Below are 20,058 nucleotides of genomic sequence, written 5' to 3' on the forward strand. Positions count from 1 at the left end.
TAAAGGGACCCCTGACCATTAGGTCCAGTTGTGGCCAACTGGGGTTGCGGCGCTCATCTCGCTTTACTGGCCGAGGCAGCCGGCATACAGCTTCCGGGTCATGTGGCCAGCATGACGAAACCGCTTCTGGCGAACCAGAGCAGCGCACGGAAGCACCGTTTACCTTCCCGCTGGAGCGGTACCTATTTATCTACTTGCACTTTGACTTGCTTTCGAACTGCTAGGTTGGCAGGAGCAGGGACCGAGCAATGGGAGCTCACCCCGTCGTGGGGATTCGAACCGCCGACCTTCTGATCAGCAAGCCCTAGGCTCTGTGGTTTAACCCACAGCGCCACCCGTGTCCCTAATTATATATAAGACCTTAATTTTTTTATTGCAAGCCTTTGCAGCTGTGCACCCACTGGCTCCCTCAGGAAGGTGCAGGGCTGCTCCCATGACCTTTGCAACTTAACCAAACCTAGCCAAATATGCCCTTGGTCACACCAAAGGCCCATTGGCTTCATTGGCCAAAGTGCCAGGTGGCTCCCAGAATCCTTTGCACTTGTGCCAGAAGCTCATTGGGTCCCTAGTCCTAAAGGCACAGCGGCTCCCATGATCCTTTGCAACCCGACTGGGTTCTAGCCAGTGCCTTGCAGTATCTTGCGCAGCCAAGAAGCCCATTGGCTAAAGTGAAGAGACACTCCCACAATCCTTTGCTGTTATACTTCAGGCAAGCTAGACGCCCGTTGACTTTCTTGGCCAACATCCAGGAAAAGTCCCACAATCCTTTGCGTTGTCCTCGGCCTGAGATGTGTGGGCGGGATTCCTCTTAACGATTAGAGTGGATAGGCCTTTTGTGGAGAGAAAATCCCGCCTCCTGTTTTATTTTATTGGCTCAAACTCACAAGGGAAAGGGGGGGGGACTGAAATCGCGCTCACCAATTAAAATAAAGAGCACGGGCTTTAAGTCCAATGGTTTTCAGCGAGTAGGGCGACGGACACAAAAACTAGCCAATAAAATTGACGCAGGGAGACAATGCGTTCCGTTATAGGAACAAATACATAAGAGGGTGTCTTCTTGCGATATGGCCCAATCAGACTTTGCGTTGCTATGATAGATACTCCAAGTACCCAATAAGACAACAGGAGCGAACTGCAGCGTTTTCTGGGAACCAACGGTTTTCTGAAGAAGAAGGAGGGCGCTCCGTGAGAGGCAATGCGGTGGGGCGGGATGCCGACTGGAGAGACGTCGTTTCCGTCCAATTAATTTGAAGGGACGTCTGATGGACGCTGCCGCCGCCCAACCGGGCTTGCGGAGCCGCTTGAAAAGCAGGCACGGAAGCGAATCAAGCCGGCAGGCGGGAGACACCCGATCCAATGGCGTCGGAGGGCGGGACGCAGGTGGGTAAGGGAGCCGCTGGACCCAATGGGCGCCTGGGCGCTGCTGAATGACGGGAGGCGCGCCCAATCGAGGCGTACCTAAGGTGGGAGCGAGGGTGGGCTGCTGTAGTGCGGGCGCCATGTCGCGGCGGAGGTGGCGCGGTTCGCAGAGCGGCGAGGGCGGCGGCGGCGGCTCGGGACGCGGCGGAGAGATGGTGAAGATGGCCGGCGGAGGCGGAGGAGGCGGGTCGGGGCGCTACTATGGGGGAGGCCCTGACGGCGGCCGCGCGCCCAAGCGCCAGAAAACGGAAAACGCGGATCACGGCCCGGGAGGAGCGGCCGGCGGAGGCGGGGTGAGGAGAGCCGGGGCCGGCGGGGCGGGATAGGCCTGAGGAGGAGGAGGAGGAGGAAGGCCGCGCGGCGGTACTTGGGGGGGGGAGGGGGGAGAGAAAGGGGGAGGTTGGACGTGCGCGCGCAGGGTGGAAAACGAAGCGAAACGGGCCTAATGGCGGCCCCGGCGGGACCTCCATGCGCAGGAGCAGCCTACCCCTCCCGGGAACTTCCCGCCCTCACGTAGCGGAAGCTCAAGAGCGGAGCCTCCACGTGCGGGAGCAGTCTACCAGAGGCAGGCGGGCGTCGGCCTTTCCACGCGTGCGCCGGCTGTCCTAAGGGGGAAACAAGGGCCCTAATTCTACGCGAATGCAGTTCTGGTTCTAAACGCAGCATAAGGAGTCTCTATAGTGTAGTGTGTTTTTTAGTATAGTATATAGTATAGTATAGCATAGTGTATTTTAAAATGGGGTTTCAGAATTCTTAGGGGTTTTTATAGTATAGTATAGTGCATTTTAAAATGGGGTTTCAGAGTTTTTAGGGGTTTTTGAATGTTTTCAATTTCATTGTACTGTATGGGACGATGACAATAAAGATGATTGTATATCGTATTGTATATCTAACCCTAAAAATGCTTTGGAATTCATATTTGGTGTAGTGCATGCGGACATACAGAACGTAAACACATGCATATACAGTGGTACCTCGGGTTACAGACTCTGCTAGCCCAGAAATAGTACCTCAGGTTAATAATAATAATAATAATAATAATATATTACAGTGGTACCTCGGGTTAAGTACTTAATTCATTCCGGAGGTCCGTTCTTAACCTGAAACTGTTCTTAAACTGAAGCACCACTTTAGCTAATGTGGCCTCCTGCTGCCGCTGCGCCGTCAGAGCACGATTTCTGTTCTCATCCTGAAGCAAAGTTCTTAACCTGAAGCACTATTTCTGGGTTAGCAAAGTTCTGTAACCTGAAGCGTCTGTAACCCGAGGTACCACTGTATTTATACCCTGCCCACCTGGCTGGGTTTCCCCAGCCACTCTGGGCGGCTTCCAACAAAACACTAAAATACAATAACCTATTCAACATTAAAAGCTTCCCTAAGCATGGCTGCCTTTAGATGTCTTCTAAAAGTTTGGTAGTTATGTTTCTCTTTGACATCTGGTGGGAGGGCGTTCCACAGGGCAGGTGCCACTACCGAGAAGGCCCTCTGCCTTGTTCCCTGTAACTTGGCTACTTGGAGCGAGGGAACTGCCAGAAGGCCCTCAGCGCTGGACCTCAGTGTCCGGGCAGAACGATGGGGGTGGAGACGCTCCTTCAGGTATTAAGGTATTAAGAGGTATTAAGGGTTAAGAACTTTGCTTCAGGATGAGAACAGAAATCACACTGCGGCAGCTTTAGCTAAAGTGGTGCTTCAGGTTATGAACAGTTTCAGGTTAAGAACAGACTTCAGAATGAATTAAGTTCTTAACCCGAGGTACCACTGTAGATAGATATACAGTGCTACCTCGGGTTACATACGCTTTAGGTTACAGACTCCGCTAACCCAGAAATACTATCTCAAGTTAAGAACTTTGCTTCAGGATGAGAACAGAAATCGTGCTCCGGCGGTGTGAGAACAGAAATCACACTGCGGCAGCTTTAGCTAAAATGGTGCTTCAGGTTAAGAACAGTTTCAGGTTAAGAACAGACCTCCAGAACGAATTAAGTTCTTAACCCGAGGTACCACTGTACATGTTTATAAATGCACACAAGGAGACCTGTGTAAACCTGGAGTTCAGCTGCCTCGTTTTTTTGCAAAGGGGAATTTGGGAGGGTGCTGTTTTTCCCCCCAGGTGACAAAGATGCAACCCATAATAGTCCCTGCTGAATGTCATGCGCATGGCAAAGGCCTCATTTATTTTAGCAGGTATTTTAAGGCAGTTCTTTTGCTTTTGTAATGAATATTCATGGCTCTTACTCTCTTTATGATGGTTGGGTTTTTAAAAAAAAAAAAATCCCCACCACTTAGAAATTCTGAATGAATACAGAACTAAATCCGAAGCGGAGTACGCCCATTGAAATCTATGAAACTAAGTTAATTGGGTCAGTTAACTTCCTAGGGTCTACTATGAGAAAGATTAGCATTGAATGCCCCCATGACGCCTCACTTTGTGTGCCCTTCCCTACCCTGCTGCCCACCAGATGCTTTGGACTGCAGCGCCAGTTGTAGTCCAAAACATGGAGGGCAGCATAGTGAGAAAGAATGTACTGACGTAATTGAACAGGGTAGTAGGTATGAGGTGGTACTGTTTTGTGCTCCACTAAAGGACTCTTTGGGGATGCAGGTGGCGCTGTGGGTTCAACCACAGAGCCTAGGGCTTGCCGATCAGAAGGTCAGTGGTTCGAATCCCTGCGACGGTGTGAGCTCCCGTTGCTTGGTCCCAGCTCCTGCCAACCTAGCAATTCGAAAGCACATCAGAGTGCAAGTAGTTAAATAGGTACTGCTCTGGTGGGAAGGTAAACGGCGTTTCCTTGCACTGCTCTGGTTCGCCAGAAGTGGCTTAGTCATGCTGGCCACATGATCCAGAAGCTGTACGGCGGCTCCCTCGGCCAATAAAGCGAGATGAGCGTCGCAACCCCAGAGTCTGTCACGACTGGACCTAATGGTCAGGGGTTCCTTTACCTAAGGAACTCTTTAACCTTAGCAACTGCCACAAACTTTGATGGCTGGTAGACTGGGTGACACTTTAAAATAGACATTACACCTGTGAAGTAGAGGGACTTAACTTATAACTTGCAAGCAGAGTCTGGGAGTATAGGGCAGCATAGCTCTCAAGTACCAGATACAAGGCACAGAACATGGGGTCGTCACTATTTCTCCTCCGTTTGTGCACCAATTGGAAATGGCAGGCTCAGTAAGATGGTGCCCTTCTTTCTGATTCATAGGGTTTTTCCTTCGCCTCATCTTTAATACAGAGGCAAAGTAGTGTGTTGCTAGTAAAATTATATTGATAATAGGAGAAAGTTTAGGGTTTTTTTAAAATTAACTCCAAATTAGCTGTAGTTCAGCTGCCAAAAGCAAATTTCAGGAAAAGCAAACACCCCCTGCCCGCCCCCCAATACATCGTGGTGTGGAGGAAATAAAATGTAATAACATTGGTGGATAAATCTGAGAAAGATACCTTGCTCCACACACTCTGTGAGGTGCTAGGCAGGACAAAAGCTCTTTTTCAGATTTCTGATGGGATTAGGACAGTTCATTGCTAACACAGTGGAACCACAGGCATGGAACCTTAGATGAGGGTTTGTGTTGAAATAAGGACTGAACCTCTTGGCCAGAGGTGGCTAAGCTTTTTTAACCAGAGGGCCACATTTACTTTTAGCTCACCCTCCTGGAGCCACATAGGAGTGCTGGCTGTGGCTGCACCACGCTTGGGTATGAGAGCCAGCATGGTGTAGTGGTTAAGAGCGGTGGACTCGTAATCTGGTGAACCGGGTTCGCGTCTCCGCTCCTCCACATGCAGCTGCTGGGTCACCTTGGGGCTAGTCACACTTCTCTGAAGTCTCTCAGCCCCACTCACCTCACAGAGTGTTTGTTGTGGGGGAGGAAGGGAAAGGAGAATGTTAGCCGCTTTGAGACTCCTTCGGGTAGCGATAAAGCGGGATATCAAGTCCAAACTCCTCCTCCTCTTCTATACTCGGCTAGCACATACAGGTAAACACACAAAGGTACACAGCCTCCTCCTCAGCTGATCTGTGCAGATTAGCCAAGGGGGATGATTATTGCCCCTTCTCCACTCATCAAGTGATGCTGCCATCAGGGTGTTGGGCTCATCCACCTCAGCACTGTCTCTCCTTTTGCCTCTGCCACCAAAATTGGGATGGGGACAGAAAAGGTGCTTGGGATCAGGCTGCCAAACTCAGACAAATCCAGACACCCTCAACTAGTAGACTTCACTGTCTGCTACTAGCAACATGGGCATCTCTGGAAGGAGTTTGATTGGCTTGTGAGAGGTGAGAGAAATTATGATGACTTCGAATAGAGGGTGATTTTCACAGTGTGCCCAGATTGAGAATAGGGAGAATTTTGTAACCATCAGTTGCAAAGTAGTCTCTCCCCCCCCCCCCCCAAAGAGTCTCAGATGAAGGCATGAGTCTTAATTTCTCTGGGGGAAATAACTGTCTTCTACAGTTCTTGGCAGTAACCTCTCCAGCTGCCCAAGGGCAACTTTGTTATCTTTGCTCAGACTGACAAGACTGGTTTAGTTTTGTTATTTTAAAAATAAAGAGTCTAGGTTTTTTCAAATTTACTTGCCATTGGGAGGGGTAGTTACTTTTCTCACAGAAATACAGTGACTTTGTGGTGTTGGAGATGAAGCCTATATTTCGATCTAGAAATGTGTAGTATCAGTATGGAGTATAAAATAAAATGCCTGAGTGTAGCAAAGGAGGTTTTGGAGAGTCAAGTTAATACAAAAAGTTTTTCCTTAACGTTTGATTACTCCACTGAGGAGGCTCCATGTCTTTTCGCTTGTGGGGCAATTCCTAGAGAGAACTAACCTTCGTGTAAATAGGTTATTCTTCATTTGCAGCTAGAATGGTTTGCAGTAGAGAACAAAGTTTTCCTCTTCTTTCGTCCCTGGCAGGAGAACTATGATGATCCACACAAGCCAGCTGCTTCCCCTGTTGTCCACATCAGGGGCCTGATCGATGGTGTTGTGGAAGCTGACCTTGTAGAGGCCCTGCAGGAATTTGGCCCCATAAGGTTAGGAGTGGGCAAATGGGGCATCTGACAAGATGGAATGGAGGATGGTTGGACGTTTGTATAGTGTTGATTGCTTCGGCAGTGTAAACAGTGGTTCCTTTTCTTCCCCCAAGCTATGTGGTGGTGATGCCCAAAAAGAGGCAGGCTCTGGTGGAGTTTGAGGATATCTTGGGAGCCTGCAACGCTGTGAACTACGCAGCTGACAACCAGATCTACATCGCTGGGCACCCAGCCTTTGTCAACTACTCCACCAGCCAGAAGATTTCACGCCCCGGAGACTCGGATGATTCTAGGGGAGTCAACAATGTTCTTCTCTTCACCATCCTGAACCCCATCTACTCCATCACAACGGTGCGTAGTGATGCTGCATGTACTCAGCCAGAAACACTTGAACGTAATTGGTCCATGTCTTTGTTGGGGGCCCCAGGGTTCATTTCATGCACTGTGCAGATGAAAAAAATATAGCAGCCAGGATAATTGCTGTCCTTGCAAGTCCATCCAGGTCCACAAAATAGCTTGCCTGGATCCTAGGGTGGATGGCAGCAGTGTGTTCCATTGTTTTTGAAGATGCTCTGTTGCCTTTTCTCTGTTGCCTGTGGCTTGTGACTAGTAGTCAGATCTACTAGGTTAGGGTCTGACCTTCCAGATGTTGGACTCCAGGTCTCATCAGTCTTTTTCAAAACAAAAAAATTCCTTCCAGTAGCACCTTAAAGACCAACTAAGTCAGTTCTTGGTATGAGCTTTCGTGTGCATGCACACTTCTTCAGATACACTGAAACAGAAGTTTCCAGACCCTTCTATATAGTGAGAAGGTGGGGAGGGGTATTACTCAGAAGGGTGGTGGGAATGGGTGATTGGCAGATAGCTGTGATGAGCCTGTTGATGACTCTTAACGACTGCAATAGGTCTTACAGGAAAAAGCAAGGGGTGAAAAGGTGAAAAATGGCTTTGTCATGTATAATGAGATAAGAATCCAAGGTCTTTGTTCAGACCAGGTCTCTCCATGGTTTTAAGTGCACACGAAAGCTCATACCAAGAACTGACTTAGTTGGTCTTTAAGGTGCTACTGGAAGGAATTTTTTTGTTTTGACTATGGCAGACCAACACTGCTACCTATCTGTAACCAGTCTTTTTCACTGTGGCCAATGATCAGGGATTAGGAGGGTTGTAGGCCAACAACATCTTAAGGGCCATATGTTCCCAGTTTTAAAAATATGTGATTGTTTTTTATCTTACAGGATGTGCTGTACACGATCTGCAACCCATGTGGCCCAGTGCAGCGGATTGTTATCTTCCGAAAGAATGGTGTCCAGGCTATGGTGGAATATCCTTTCCCCCCCGGTGTCTAGGAAGCCTGTAGTAATGGAACCGTGTTTTTCCTTGGAATAGTTCAAAATAAGTGCCTTTCAGCTTGGGCAAACAAATTGCTTTTATCTGTTGTCTCAGGCTTTTTGACAATAACATTTGCTGTACCACTAGCCTGAAGAAAGATTATTACTGTTCTGTCTTCATTTGAGTTTCAGTGAGTGGTCTCAGCTCCTCAGAAGACAGTTACAGTGGTACCTTGGTTTTCGAACGCCTCCATAGTCGTACGTTTTGGAACTCAAAACGCCGAAAACCCAGAAGTAAGTACCTTGGTTTTCGAATGCACCTCGGAAGTCGAACAGGAAACACGGCTACAGTTTTGAGTTTTCCGTATTGAGGCTTGCGTTTTGAGACTTCCACTTTCGGTTTTCTGACATTTCGGAACTTGGACAGACTTCCGGAACGGATTATGTTCGAAAACAGAGGTACCACTGTACTTCTGTTTTGTGGACTCCCTTGATCAGGGGTAGGCAACCTAAGGCCCATGGGTCACAAACGGCCCATGGGGGTTGTTTAACTGGCCCACAAGCCACCTACTTGGTGAGTCCCTGCGCGTTGCGCAGAACGGTGGGGGGGGGCTCGCTTCCGCAGCATCGGAAATCGCGTCTACGCAGACGCTGGAAATCATGTCTGCACCAGATGCAGACGCCGGAAATTGCGGGCACTCACACGCGCGCATAATCCGGCCCACGGAGTGAACCGGCCCAGGCGAGGTAAACCTTGCCGACCCCTGCCCTTGATAGTCTGCTCTACTGTGAGAGCATAGGTTTACAAATCCCCAAGTCCTGTTTGAGCCTCTGGGAATTGGCAGAACACTGTGTCAGGCTTGTTCACGTGGCCCTCACCTGATTACCTGGGCACTATGCTTCCACACCACAGGTATCTCCACCACTAACCTGAAGGATCAGTCTCTACAATAAAAGGCAAGAAGCAATTGCAGTTTCAGTGGGGTGGGTTTAGTTCTGAATGCATGTGATCCCAAGTTGGACATACGAGGTGAAAGTGGAAGGAAAGGCAATTCTCAGACACTGATGTACTTCTGAAAGGGTCCAACAATAAGAACTTCAAAGTTGAAGCGTTAAGTTTTTCCGATGGCCAAAAGGCTGCCCCAATTTCTCCAAGGCTTCCTTAACACTACAAACATTTGACTCTGTGCAGAGTGCTCAGAGAGCAAAAGCTTCTCTGAATGGGGCTGACATTTATTCTGGATGCTGTACTCTGAAGATTGAATACGCAAAGGTGAGTGTCGCTTTGAAGAATTTGATAGGGTTCTTTGTGCCCGCTGAAGGATCTTCTGTGTGATCCTTGGTGAATTGAAAGGGTCCTGTAGAAAGGGAGATGACCCTTGCCATCAAAAATGTGTATAAGTATTCTGTCCCTTAGTTCAGGTATGTCACTCCCTGTTCCAGGGCTTGTGGGTAGTCACACTATTCTACAATATGTTTTTTCCAGCCCTAAAGCCTCCCTTTCTAATGCTGCTCCCTCAAAAAAACCACTCCTAAAACATACTGGTTTGTGCTCTGATTTGTGTTGAGTCTTGCTTTCTCATCTAACATGGCATTAGCTACATTATGTTACTGCTGGCCATAAGGGGAATCACATAAGTGGAAAGGGCACGAAGTCTTCACATGCCGACTAGTCCGTGGAACATGTTGCTAAAAAGTTACTAATGGGCTAAAGTTGGGTCAGTAATGGTCACTGTATCTTGTTGATGGCTCTTAGACTGAGCTGGATAAATTGCTGGTCTGGCCTAGTTGGTCTGCACTGTCTTGCACTCAACCATCAGTGCAATCAAGCTTTTGGAAGAGGCATAGCTAAGGGTTGGCCACATAATTTGGACATCTTGCATTACTTTTGTATGGCTGTGTGTGTTTGTTTTTTAGCCAACCCGCCTGAATGTGTTCAAGAACGACCAAGACACATGGGACTACACCAACCCTAACCTCAGTGGACAAGGTAACCTTGATAGACTGCTTTGCAGCCACACATGAACCCTTGCCTTTCCCGTTGAGTAGCACACTTCATAGATCTGATTTGTGTGATGTAATGCCATTTGCCTGCTGTCCAGCATTGTGGCTGATTTTGGAAGTCTTGAGCTAGTGCAGCTGTGCTTTGACTTCTGACGTTTTTTGTAAGGCGTTACCAGGCCACCAGAGCCTTTTATTAAGGAGGCCTAATAAGACATTTAAGATAAGCGGTTGTAAATAGTGACAAGTAGTTTCGAAGGGAAATGTGCATTCTCATTGGCATGTTTAAGGTCTCTGGGGCAACAATGAATTCACTTCCTCCACCCAGTATAGGCAGGGCCATGTGACCAGGCTTCAGTCACAGCGCCAGTTTCTCTGGCTCCACCTTCCTTTCCTTCCCTTGCCTAGGATAGTCTCCAATCTACTTGTGGCAAGATTCGAGAACTGGAACACAGCATTGGGAATATGGTGGCACAGTTAAAAGGAGGTGGTTCCTGAAGTTGAACTTCAGGGCACGTGTGGAGCCTGTGTAAGGTACAGCTAACCAGGGTGAAGAACGGGCATCGCTAATACTATTTTGCAAAAGGCAACGCCAAATGGACTTTCAGGAAGCGCTTGATCCTGGAGGTATCACTTCAGGGAATGGCTGTTCTCATCTGCTTGAAAAACAAGGTGCATTGTTGAAAGCAGGAGCGTCAAAATGGCCTATTGCCCCAACCCTGATCCAGCTGGGGGTGGTTGCATAGCGTGCCTGCCATTCAGTGGGTTGGGTGTGGGCTCCTTCCCACTGAGAAGTCTCAGGTGACACCTTGCTGTGCACATAGCACAGAGATGGTGAAGGAAGGGGGCTTTGCTTAGGCCGAAGGTAAAGCTGTGCATTAGGCTCACAGATATTTTTAGGGGCGAGGAATGTGGCCTTTCAGCTGGTGGTCTCAAGCGCCATTTCCTTGAAAATGGAATTAAGGAGGATGAACAAGTTAGAACGTTAACATGCTCCAGATCAGCCCACAATCGGCTGAAGAGCAGTGTCTTGGTTTCTGAACCGAAGGGGAGTGGCAAGTCTTATCTGACCCACCTTATTTTAGCGGCTTGTGTGCAAGGGTGATGCTGTCTTTTTGTGTGTTAACACCACAAGCAGTGTAATTCACACAACAGGCATTAAATTGGCTTAAAGATGGGTTTTGTGTGGTCTTGGACCCTTAATACTTCGGCGTTGCACTGCCTTCTTCCATGGATGTAGAGACCACCGAGTGCTGCAGAAAGGCAGTTGTGGGGGGCGGGCTGGAGGAAGCTGTTGATCGAGGGGGCTGGCCAAGGTCATTTTGGGCCCCACCCCATAGCAAAGCAAGCAATGGCATTACATGACTTGACATGAACATGACTCACTTTCTCCTCCAAGGTACATAACTAGAAGATTGTACAGATTGGCAGTGGCTAGTTGGCAGGGCTGTGCAATTCAGTTAGCTGCCTCCTGGCTCTCCTGTCTTTAGGCTGGGCAAAGAGAAGGTACATTAACCTGGCCTTTCCCCAGCTCTGAACAGTGCGTTCACACATGACCCTGGGGGAACCGTATGCTACTGCAGCCGAAGTCCTGAATTGCCTGTGATCTGCCTTCTGCTACACATGCTTTAACACCACACAGTGTAGGAAAAAAAAGCCAACCTTCCACTAGCTCTGCCTGGAGAAAACACGCAGCATCTTAACAAAGTACCTGAAAAGCAGCAGATTTGAGTTCCAATTCTTTTACATCAAGAACACCACACCGTGATCCAAGAAACATCTACAAGCACAGAGTGAGACAGAGAGAGAATGAGAGAGAGAAAGACGCACCAGGCCACGACATTCTTACAAATCCAAAACAAACAAACCAAACCTTGAACCCAAGAATGTTACACAGAAACTAGGAAAACACAGACCAGATGGGTCTCAGACAAATGCACCAGCGCTCTTACCGGAGAACGGAGTAGATCCCAGAGACCCTCCAAGACATAGGACGCTCTCCATATCAACACGGTTTGGTTTGGGAGGGCAGTTTATCACTCCTTTTCTCGCAGTCCACGGCTGCCAACATTTATCAGCGCCGAGCGGAGACAGACAAAAAAAACACCAAGTACCCAGAGCCCCCAGCTCCCTAGAGACTTGGGGGTGCTTTCTGCTCCAGGGGGCACTTGGGATCCAAGGCACATTCCATTATCAGAGGAGAGACATGCACACGGGAGACCTACACAGAGCCAGAAGCACCAAACCTGTTAACAGCACATGACAAAAACATCAGGAGATGCAACACGGAAGGGACACTCATTATTACACCTTTGTTATGTCCTTTTTTTCCTTGATACCATCTGAAGACAAACAAAAAACATCTCTGTGAGCCCTATTTTTACTTTAAAAAAACTTTTTTTTTTACTTGAAATTGTATCAGTTTGGTGCCTGTTGACTTGTATTTGACTCTGAAACCATGTAACGCAGGGTCGCAGTGTATGTTTGATGGGACGCCATCTTTCAGAACTGTGCTTACACTGTTGAAGCGTCCAATGGTAAGAGAAATGCAGAATGTGTATGTGACAATGGACATTGTACTGTGTACTACTGCTGTAAGTAGCCCTTTTCAATCTTTGTAATGACTATCGAAATAAACTGCAAAACACCCCTTTTTTGTTTTGTTAGAGCAACAGTGATATTGTATGGATTGCTTAAATTCTTCTGCCTTGTATACAATCACGTGTTTTAACTTGACTGCTGTTTTTTTTTACTTTGCTTTTGGCGTACTCTTCTCAGCCTCTTGCTTAGTCCCTTTACCTTTGCTAGGGTTGGGTGGGGATGTTAGTTTTTTTATATTATTATTCTTGTTGCCCTGAGTGGAACTGTCAAGTCCTTTGACTCCCTTCTCCTCTTCCTCCCTCCTCCCCTCAGCGAAGGTCACCTATCTTTATAACTCGTTTCCATGTTGATAAGGTTTGGCATGCTCTCAGACACCACCGGGTGCAGAAATTGAACTTCACTTAGGCCAAAAAGCAGCTGTTTTGAGGAGAATACTGGATCCAAATGCAAACCTGTGCCGACCACGACCTCGGAGTAGGTCAGACAAGTGGCAGTGCTCTGCTTAAAAGGCATATCAGCCTAGAAAAAATGGCTGGATTTGTAGCGTTGCAAGAGAAAGCCAATTGTCCCCTTCCGAGAGCTGCTGCCCCTCCTCCCTAGCTCAAAGTTTGTGTTTGGGGGGTGGGGTGGAGCTATTTGTCTGCCTCAGGAGAAGAGTTAGGTGCACTTTGGACCCTTGAAAATGGGTAGACCTTTCGCCACCTTCTGTCTTCCAGTGGCTGGAGGCAGATCTTCTTCTCAAGGTGTTGGAAATATTTAACTTGAGGAGAGCCACGGGGGTGGACTTGTGACTTTCTAGCATCCAACACGTGCCCCCGAGATACAAGTGCCGGGCTTTTGCTGCCTTTTCCTAATGGCCTCCTCTTTTTGGACAGGTGAGCCAGGTGGGAACCCCAACAAGCGCCAGAGGCAGCCGCCTCTCCTTGGGGACCACCCTGCTGAATATGGTAAGAAGTCGGCACACAGCATCAGCATCCGGGGGAACAAAGCCCAAATCTCTAGCCTCGCCTTGAGCTCTCGATGTTTGTTCCCTCCCCAGGAGGACCTCACGGTGGCTACCACGGGCACTATCACGATGAAGGCTATGGCCCCCCACCGCCTCATTATGAAGGGAGGCGGATGGGCCCACCTGTCGGGGGCCGCCATAGGGGGCCGAGCCGCTACGGGCCTCAGTATGGACACCCCCCTCCTCCACCCCCACCCCCAGAGTATGGCCCCCATGCTGACAGCGCAGTCCTGATGGTGTATGGCTTGGATCAGTCCAAGATGAACTGTGACAGGGTGTTCAACGTCTTCTGCCTGTACGGAAATGTGGAGAAGGTAATTAAGCTGATTGTCTCCTTCTCCCAGAGCCTGCTCTGTCTTGCTCCTTTTACCCAAATTTGAGAAGCTCAGTCGCAGAACACATGTTGAGCTTGCTGGCAAAACGACAGTGCAGTTCTGCTTGCCATCGTGATGATGGATGGGCCTAGATTATCTTTCAGCAGTAGAGGTTAGGCAGCAGCAGATTATTCTTCCCCATTGATTTGGAAGCAGACCTGTGCAAATGACTTGATTCCCACTGGAAAGAGACACTCTCAGTTCTCTTCGCTGTGGTCTAGCTCTGAGTTCTCTTTGTCATGATATGAGTTGTATACAGCATTGAGATTACTTCCATGTCTGGTCTTCAGGCTCCATCTCCTCTTCCTCTCTCTGCTCGTACCGCCCACTTGTGCGCCCCATCTTTCTGGGGCCATTTCACCAATTGTTCCTGGTTCCTCTCACTGCTCTGTTGAGGTCAGATGAACAGGCAGCAACAGAAAAAAGGAAGAGAGGTGTTGGTTGCAGCAGATGCTTGATAATTTCAACCCCTGAAACTGATGAGAGTGGAATTTGATGGCAGTAGGTTTCTTATGTCTTGCTGCACTGACGGGGGGCTTTCTGATACTGGGAATTGACTCTTTTGAGAAGACAATTCTCATAGGTTCTCAGTCACTGAAAGTTGAACCAGAGTACCCAGAATGCCAAGAGTATAGAACCTCGTTCCTAATGCAGCAGGAAAACAGGGCTGAATTTTAAAAAGGCAAGTGGTTGCTGAGTAAGGGAAGCTCGTACTTGCAATTCAATTAAAAAATGTGCCTCCTGCAAACCAGTGGCCAAATGAAAGATGGTGGCGGGATTGGCTAAGGAATCTACAGGTGACTGAGGAAAGTTAATACTGGATACACTGGCTACACTCTTGTGCCCAGCGTCCACACAGTAAATGCCTCGAGTGCAGGTTTGTGGCTGTACCTTAGAGTTGGGGTTTTGTCTCCAAAAGGGATCAATCTATGCCAACAGTTGATTGTGTTTCAACAAAGGTATGTGTTTTGTTAGGTGAAGTTCATGAAGAGCAAGCCTGGAGCTGCCATGGTGGAGATGGCTGACGGTTACGCGGTGGACCGAGCAATCACTCACCTGAACAACAACTTCATGTTTGATCAAAAGCTGAATGTATGGTGAGTGCTGCTACTCCTAATTTTCCTCAGGGCTCATTCTGCTTCCTTCTCTGCCCTTGAAGGCTGCTCCTTGCCCTTAATGTTTGCCTGCTCTTAAGCTGTGCGTTTCCTTCCGACAGTGTTTCCAAGCAACAGGCCATCATGCCTGGCCAGTCTTACGGCCTTGAAGATGGTTCATGCAGCTACAAGGATTTCAGTGGCTCTCGGAACAACCGGTTTTCAACCCCAGAGCAAGCAGCCAAGAACAGGATCCAGCACCCCAGTAATGTGCTTCATTTCTTCAATGCTCCTCTGGAGGTGACAGAAGATAACTTCTACGAGGTAATGCCTCAGGCCCATCTTGGAGTCAGGTAACATAGAAAAGGGAGTTCGACAGTTGGTCTGGCCAAGAGAGAGTCTCAAGAGGTGTGCCAAGGCCTGCTGCCCAGATGGATCACAGGCCTCGCCCGGTATTTGGCTCCCTAGGCGGATTGCCACATCATAGGTGTGGGAAGGAAGGGACTATGTGGCAGTGCTAAAACATTCTGTGAAAATAGGACTACAAGTTATTTGTCATGTCCCCGTCACCTTACGTTGTAGATAAGTAACTGTTCGCAGTGCAAAAGCATTTTTCTTCCCTGGGATTTGGAAACTGAACATGACTTAACATGCATGTTATAAAAAAAACTTTGCAGTCAGTTTCATAACTTAGCACTTGCGTTGTATTTTTATCCTGTCAGATCTGTGATGAACTGGGGGTGAAGAGACCAGCTTCAGTCAAGGTGTTTTCGGGGAAAAGTAAGTACATGCTGCAGTTTTCAAGCCTCAAAATGCTGCTACTCAGCAAGCAGGAATAGGGGCTGGAGGGTGCAACTCAGCTGGCTAGTTAAAACACCGTGCTCCACATCAGCTTGTCCATTTTACCTTATACTGGTGTTCAGAACTGCTTTGAGGCAGCAAAACTAAGGCTGGCTGCAACATGCTTTCCCTTGGGCCAGGGAAAAGCCTTGAAGATTTAAAATGGTGTATGGGTGAGGAAACAGCATCGTTCCCCTTTCTTAGCCACCCTAACCAGCCAACCAGCCAGTCCTGTGCACAATCTCCATGTTGTCCCAACTATGTCTTTGCTGTTAACATCTTCATAGGTGAAAGGAGCTCCTCTGGCTTGCTGGAATGGGAAACCAAGGGTGATGCCCTGGAGACTCTGGCATTCCTCAACCATTACCAGATGAAAAACCCAAGTAAGCTCTGTGGGGTGTGCATGTTGTGGGCTGGAGGCCTCCCCCCCCCCCCTACTCATTTTTTCTGGTCTCAATTTTATGTAGAACAGTTTCCTAAATGGGTAATGGGTGAGCTGCTTTGTTCCTAAAACTTCCTGCTGGTAGGAAGTGGGAAGTAGAGTAGGTGCCAATAGGTTTCTGACACTTTTGGAATGGTTAAGGCAGCATCATCTATATGCCCCCCCCCCAATGTTGCTGGCCTGCAACTTCATCCTTTACCATTGGCCACACTGGCTGGGGCTGATGGGAGTTACTGTGATGTTTGAAGGGCCACAGTTTCTGCACACCTGATCTAGGGCCTACTAGAAGCTCTGCTGTTGGTATGCTGCTGCCACTACCACGAACATAAACTATGTTGAAAAGGGCAGGAGGGAGGGCAGGTTCCTGCATGGGCTCACTGCCAACTGGGCCTAAACTTTGAGGTTCAGCCTGTATTGTAATGGGCTCATTTTTCTGACCCCCCCTTTCAATACTCTTGATACCATTGCTTTTGCCTACATAAGTAGGCAAGCAGGTCCCAGTGGCGTAGCGTGGGTTGTCAGCACCCGGGGCAAGGCAAGTAATTTGTGCCCCCTAACCCGTGGATTTGCGCCCCCTAACCCCCAGATGTTGTGCCCGGTGTGGCCGGCCCCCCCTGCACCCCCTACGCTACGCCACTGGCAGGTCCCATCAGATTGGTCCAAATCAGAGATCGCCAAACTTTAAAAACTTGTCCCATGAGCACACTCGCAAACTGGAGGAACTGTCATGGGGCATCCCAGCAGTGACACCCACCCCCTGGAAATTGCCCCATCTCCATTGTAAAGGTAAAGGGACCCCTGACCATTAGGTCCAGTCGCGGATGACTCGGGTTGCGGCACTCAGCTTTACTGCCAAGGGAGCTGGCGTCCAGCTTCCGGGTCATGTGGCCAGCATGACTAATCCGCTCCTGGCAAACCAGAGCAGCGCACGGGAACGCCATTTAGCTTCCCACTGGAGCGGTACCTGTTTATCTACTTGCACTTTGAGGTGCTTTCAAACTGCTAGGTGGGCAGGAGCAGGGATCGAGCAACAGGAGCTCACCCACCTTCTGATCGGCAAGTCCTAGGCTCTGTGGTTTAATCCACAGCGCCACCCGTGTCCCTGCCTCCATTGTAGTTACCCCTAAAAAATGTTTTCTTCTGTAGCCAGTGAAGGAGTTTTTTCCAAGCTTAGTTGGAAGTGGGGGCATTTTCCCATATTGCAATTAGATGTTGTTTTTTAAAAAGGCTTCCAGTGGCTACAATAGAATTCTTCAGTCAAGCCTGTTGGCTGTGGGGGGCCTAGACTCTGCATATGCACCCATGGGCATGACACATACTCTAAGTAGATTGGAGTGTGTGGAGACAACAAATCTTGAAATTTATGTAAAGCCTCTTTTCACTGGTTCATCCCTCTGAATAAATACATCCCTTGTGTTGCCACAAAAACAAATAAAGCTCAGGGGACCCTAATGCATGTCTCCTCTTCTGCCTAGATGGGCCGTATCCGTACACACTGAAACTGTGCTTCTCGACTGCTCAGCATGCCTCGTAAATTTCGTTTGGCTCCTGCCAAGGAAGACTTCCTCCGTTACTCTTTTTGTGTGTGTGGGTTTTTTCAAAGTGCCCTGCATTCCTTTTTTTAAAAAAAGAAAGAAAAAGCTTAAGTAGAGGCTGCCTGCAGCTATGTCAGCTGGGAAGAAGAAGAAGCCCTGTGGAGTTTGGGCGACATTTTAAAACTATTGTACATGTGACTTGTTCCCCCCACCCCCCAGTCTTACAATGTGCTGCCTGTGCAACTTGGCACACCTTAATAAAGCTGTTTGGAAAATACCTCTGGTGGTTGTCTATATTGGTGGTGTAGTGGGGCTCTTGAAAAAGTTGGCTTGAACTTTGCCAGGGATTTTTCAAGTACAGAGGAGGGATATACACGGTTAGTATTGGTGTGGGGCCTTGGTGTGTGGTTTTGTCCCCTTAACCTTTGATTTCATGGAAGGAGGCATAATGGAATTGTCAAGACTGACTGCTCAGAAATCAAAAACACTAACTAGAATAATTTACTTATTTCTGGATTTATAATCTGCACTTTCATGAAAAATAATAGCAATGTGGAATGCAGCATTTAAAAATAAAATCAACAGAAACATACAAATCAAACACTGCTTGGATTAACAAATAAAATATTGGTAAACAAGTACGAAATACTTGTGTAAACATAAACCTTTTCAAAATAGGTCTGGCAAAAAAACACTCTTCTCTCTTCAATCTTTTACCAGTAGGGAGTTCCACAGGACATACTAATTCAAATGTGGACTCAGAATTTTCAATTTCTTCTTGTATATACTGATTTTGAGAATTTGATGTCATAAGCAAAGACTACAGGAATTAAAAGTGCAATGGTAATGTGTGTGATGTGCTTGACTCCATATGGTGCGCTCTCCCAGAGGGCTCAACTGTTCTATAGTCAAGGGCCAACCTTATTTACTTGGAAGTGGATATCTCTTATGAGAGTGTGCATTTAGCAGCATTGCCGGCTAAATATTTATACAATGCCTGCTTTAAAAATTCAGTGGCTTCCAGTCATGAACGAAACATCAAAAACTGCCATGGATGCTAAGAGGTGACCTCCACCTGCCTGCAACTGGTTTGTGTACCAGTTAAGTTTTCATACTCGCTCCAAAGTTGGAAAAACAGGTAATGAGGCGGTGTGACTTTGGTTCCTGATCTTCCCTACCATAATATTTTAACAGAAGCAACGCTGCAATTTTTGTAACGGTGAAAAACCAATGTCTATCCAGCCTTGAGTTTAGTAATAATTGGCATAAATTCAACACACACCCCTTCCCCAATCTCCCTTGCAATGACTTGTAACAGGGATGTTGAGCGAGAGATTCCTCCATTGCAGAGGAATGGACTAGATCCAGTGGCCAACTCCCAAGAAGCTGCCATCTACTCACAGTTAAAAACTAGTAGTGATCTACCCCATTTTGGGTGGTTCAGGTCTACATTGTTGAGAGGCAGGAGGAAGGCCTGTTTAGGGGGGTTTGGGTCAAACTTGTTGAGCTTTTTTGGGGGTGCAAAGTTGTTGAGCTTTGGGGAAAGCCAGTGATCTACTAGACGTCCAGTGATCTACAGGTCAAACTTTGCCCTCCAGATGTTTTTAGGACTACAACTCCCATCATCCCAGACCACTGGTTCTGGTTAGCTAGGCATGATGGGAGTTGTAGTCCCAAAACAAGTGGAGAGCCCAGTTTCCCTATGCCTGATCTACCTGTTGGACGTGCCTGGACTAGATCAGAGTTTTTCAACCACTGTTCCGTGCCGCGAGATATTGCCTGGTGTGCCGTGGGAAAAATTGAAAAATTCGAAAGATTTAAAAATAAAGCATTTTATAATTTTTCATATTTCTGTTTATAGTACTTATAGTTCTGAAATAGTACTTACTATTTCATAATAAAGTAATTATAAAATACTTTCTTTGTGTTTATTTGATTCCTATTCAAGATAATTACTTTATATATAGTCAATATAGGCACAGAGTTAATTTTTTTACTATTTTCTAATGGTGGTGTGCCTCGTGATTTTTTTCATGAAACAAGTGTGCCTTTGCCCAAAAAAGGTTGAAAAACACTGGACTAGATGATCTCCGGGGATCAACTGCTGAACTCCCTTTTCTGTGTTGAATTGAATATTGAATTTTATTATTTCGGTCACAGGCCAGTTCCATCCCGCATACAATACCAAGGAAGTCATAAAACACGATAGGGATACATTTGAATTTACAATTAGGTAAAACAGGGGCAATACAGAAATAGCAACAGTTAAAAATATATATAAATTAAAACTTAGTTTTTACTGTGTTACTGGACTCCCAAGATGGGCCCTCGATTCCACGGCAAGGCAAACTTCAAGCGGACCTTCCCCTTTCCCCTTTCCCACGTGCTCCTTC

General features: G+C 47.6%; 1 protein-coding gene and 1 long non-coding RNA gene across 3 annotated transcripts in view; one reads left to right on the top strand and one right to left on the bottom strand.

Moving 5' to 3' along the window:
- LOC310851841 overlaps positions 1 to 20,058 on the bottom strand; it is a 140,060-nt gene that overhangs the window by 53,425 nt on the left and 66,577 nt on the right. The gene's annotated exons all lie outside the window — the stretch shown is intronic.
- HNRNPL (heterogeneous nuclear ribonucleoprotein L) lies at positions 1,067 to 17,942 on the top strand. Of its 2 annotated transcripts, none has more exons than XM_083753916.1 (13): positions 1,067 to 1,380; positions 6,323 to 6,441; positions 6,555 to 6,792; positions 7,680 to 7,765; positions 8,949 to 9,045; positions 9,690 to 9,762; positions 13,250 to 13,321; positions 13,414 to 13,694; positions 14,730 to 14,851; positions 14,971 to 15,172; positions 15,571 to 15,628; positions 15,976 to 16,071; positions 17,606 to 17,942. In XM_083753916.1, the coding sequence occupies exons 1-13, from the start codon at positions 1,357 to 1,359 to the stop codon at positions 17,662 to 17,664; spliced, it is 1,527 nt and encodes a 508-aa protein (XP_083610042.1). In that variant the 5' UTR covers positions 1,067 to 1,356; the 3' UTR covers positions 17,665 to 17,942. The 2 variants fall into 2 exon arrangements, with proteins under 2 accessions (XP_083610042.1, XP_083610041.1); XM_083753915.1 differs by lacking the exon at positions 1,067 to 1,380 and adding an exon at positions 1,457 to 1,712.

Source organism: Podarcis gaigeae, assembly GCF_964106915.1.
Source record: "Podarcis gaigeae genome assembly, chromosome: 8".
NCBI classification, from domain to species: Eukaryota; Metazoa; Chordata; class Lepidosauria; order Squamata; family Lacertidae; genus Podarcis; species Podarcis gaigeae.

Coding starts and splice junctions, on each gene's coding strand:
- HNRNPL (XM_083753915.1), top strand. CDS start 1,500: ATGTCGCGGCGGAGGTGGCGCGGTTCGCAGAGCGGCGAGGGCGGCGGC. Junction 1,713..6,322: donor GAGCGGCCGGCGGAGGCGGG/GTGAGGAGAGCC, acceptor CGTCCCTGGCAG/GAGAACTATGATGATCCACA. Junction 13,695..14,729: donor TGTACGGAAATGTGGAGAAG/GTAATTAAGCTG, acceptor GTGTTTTGTTAG/GTGAAGTTCATGAAGAGCAA.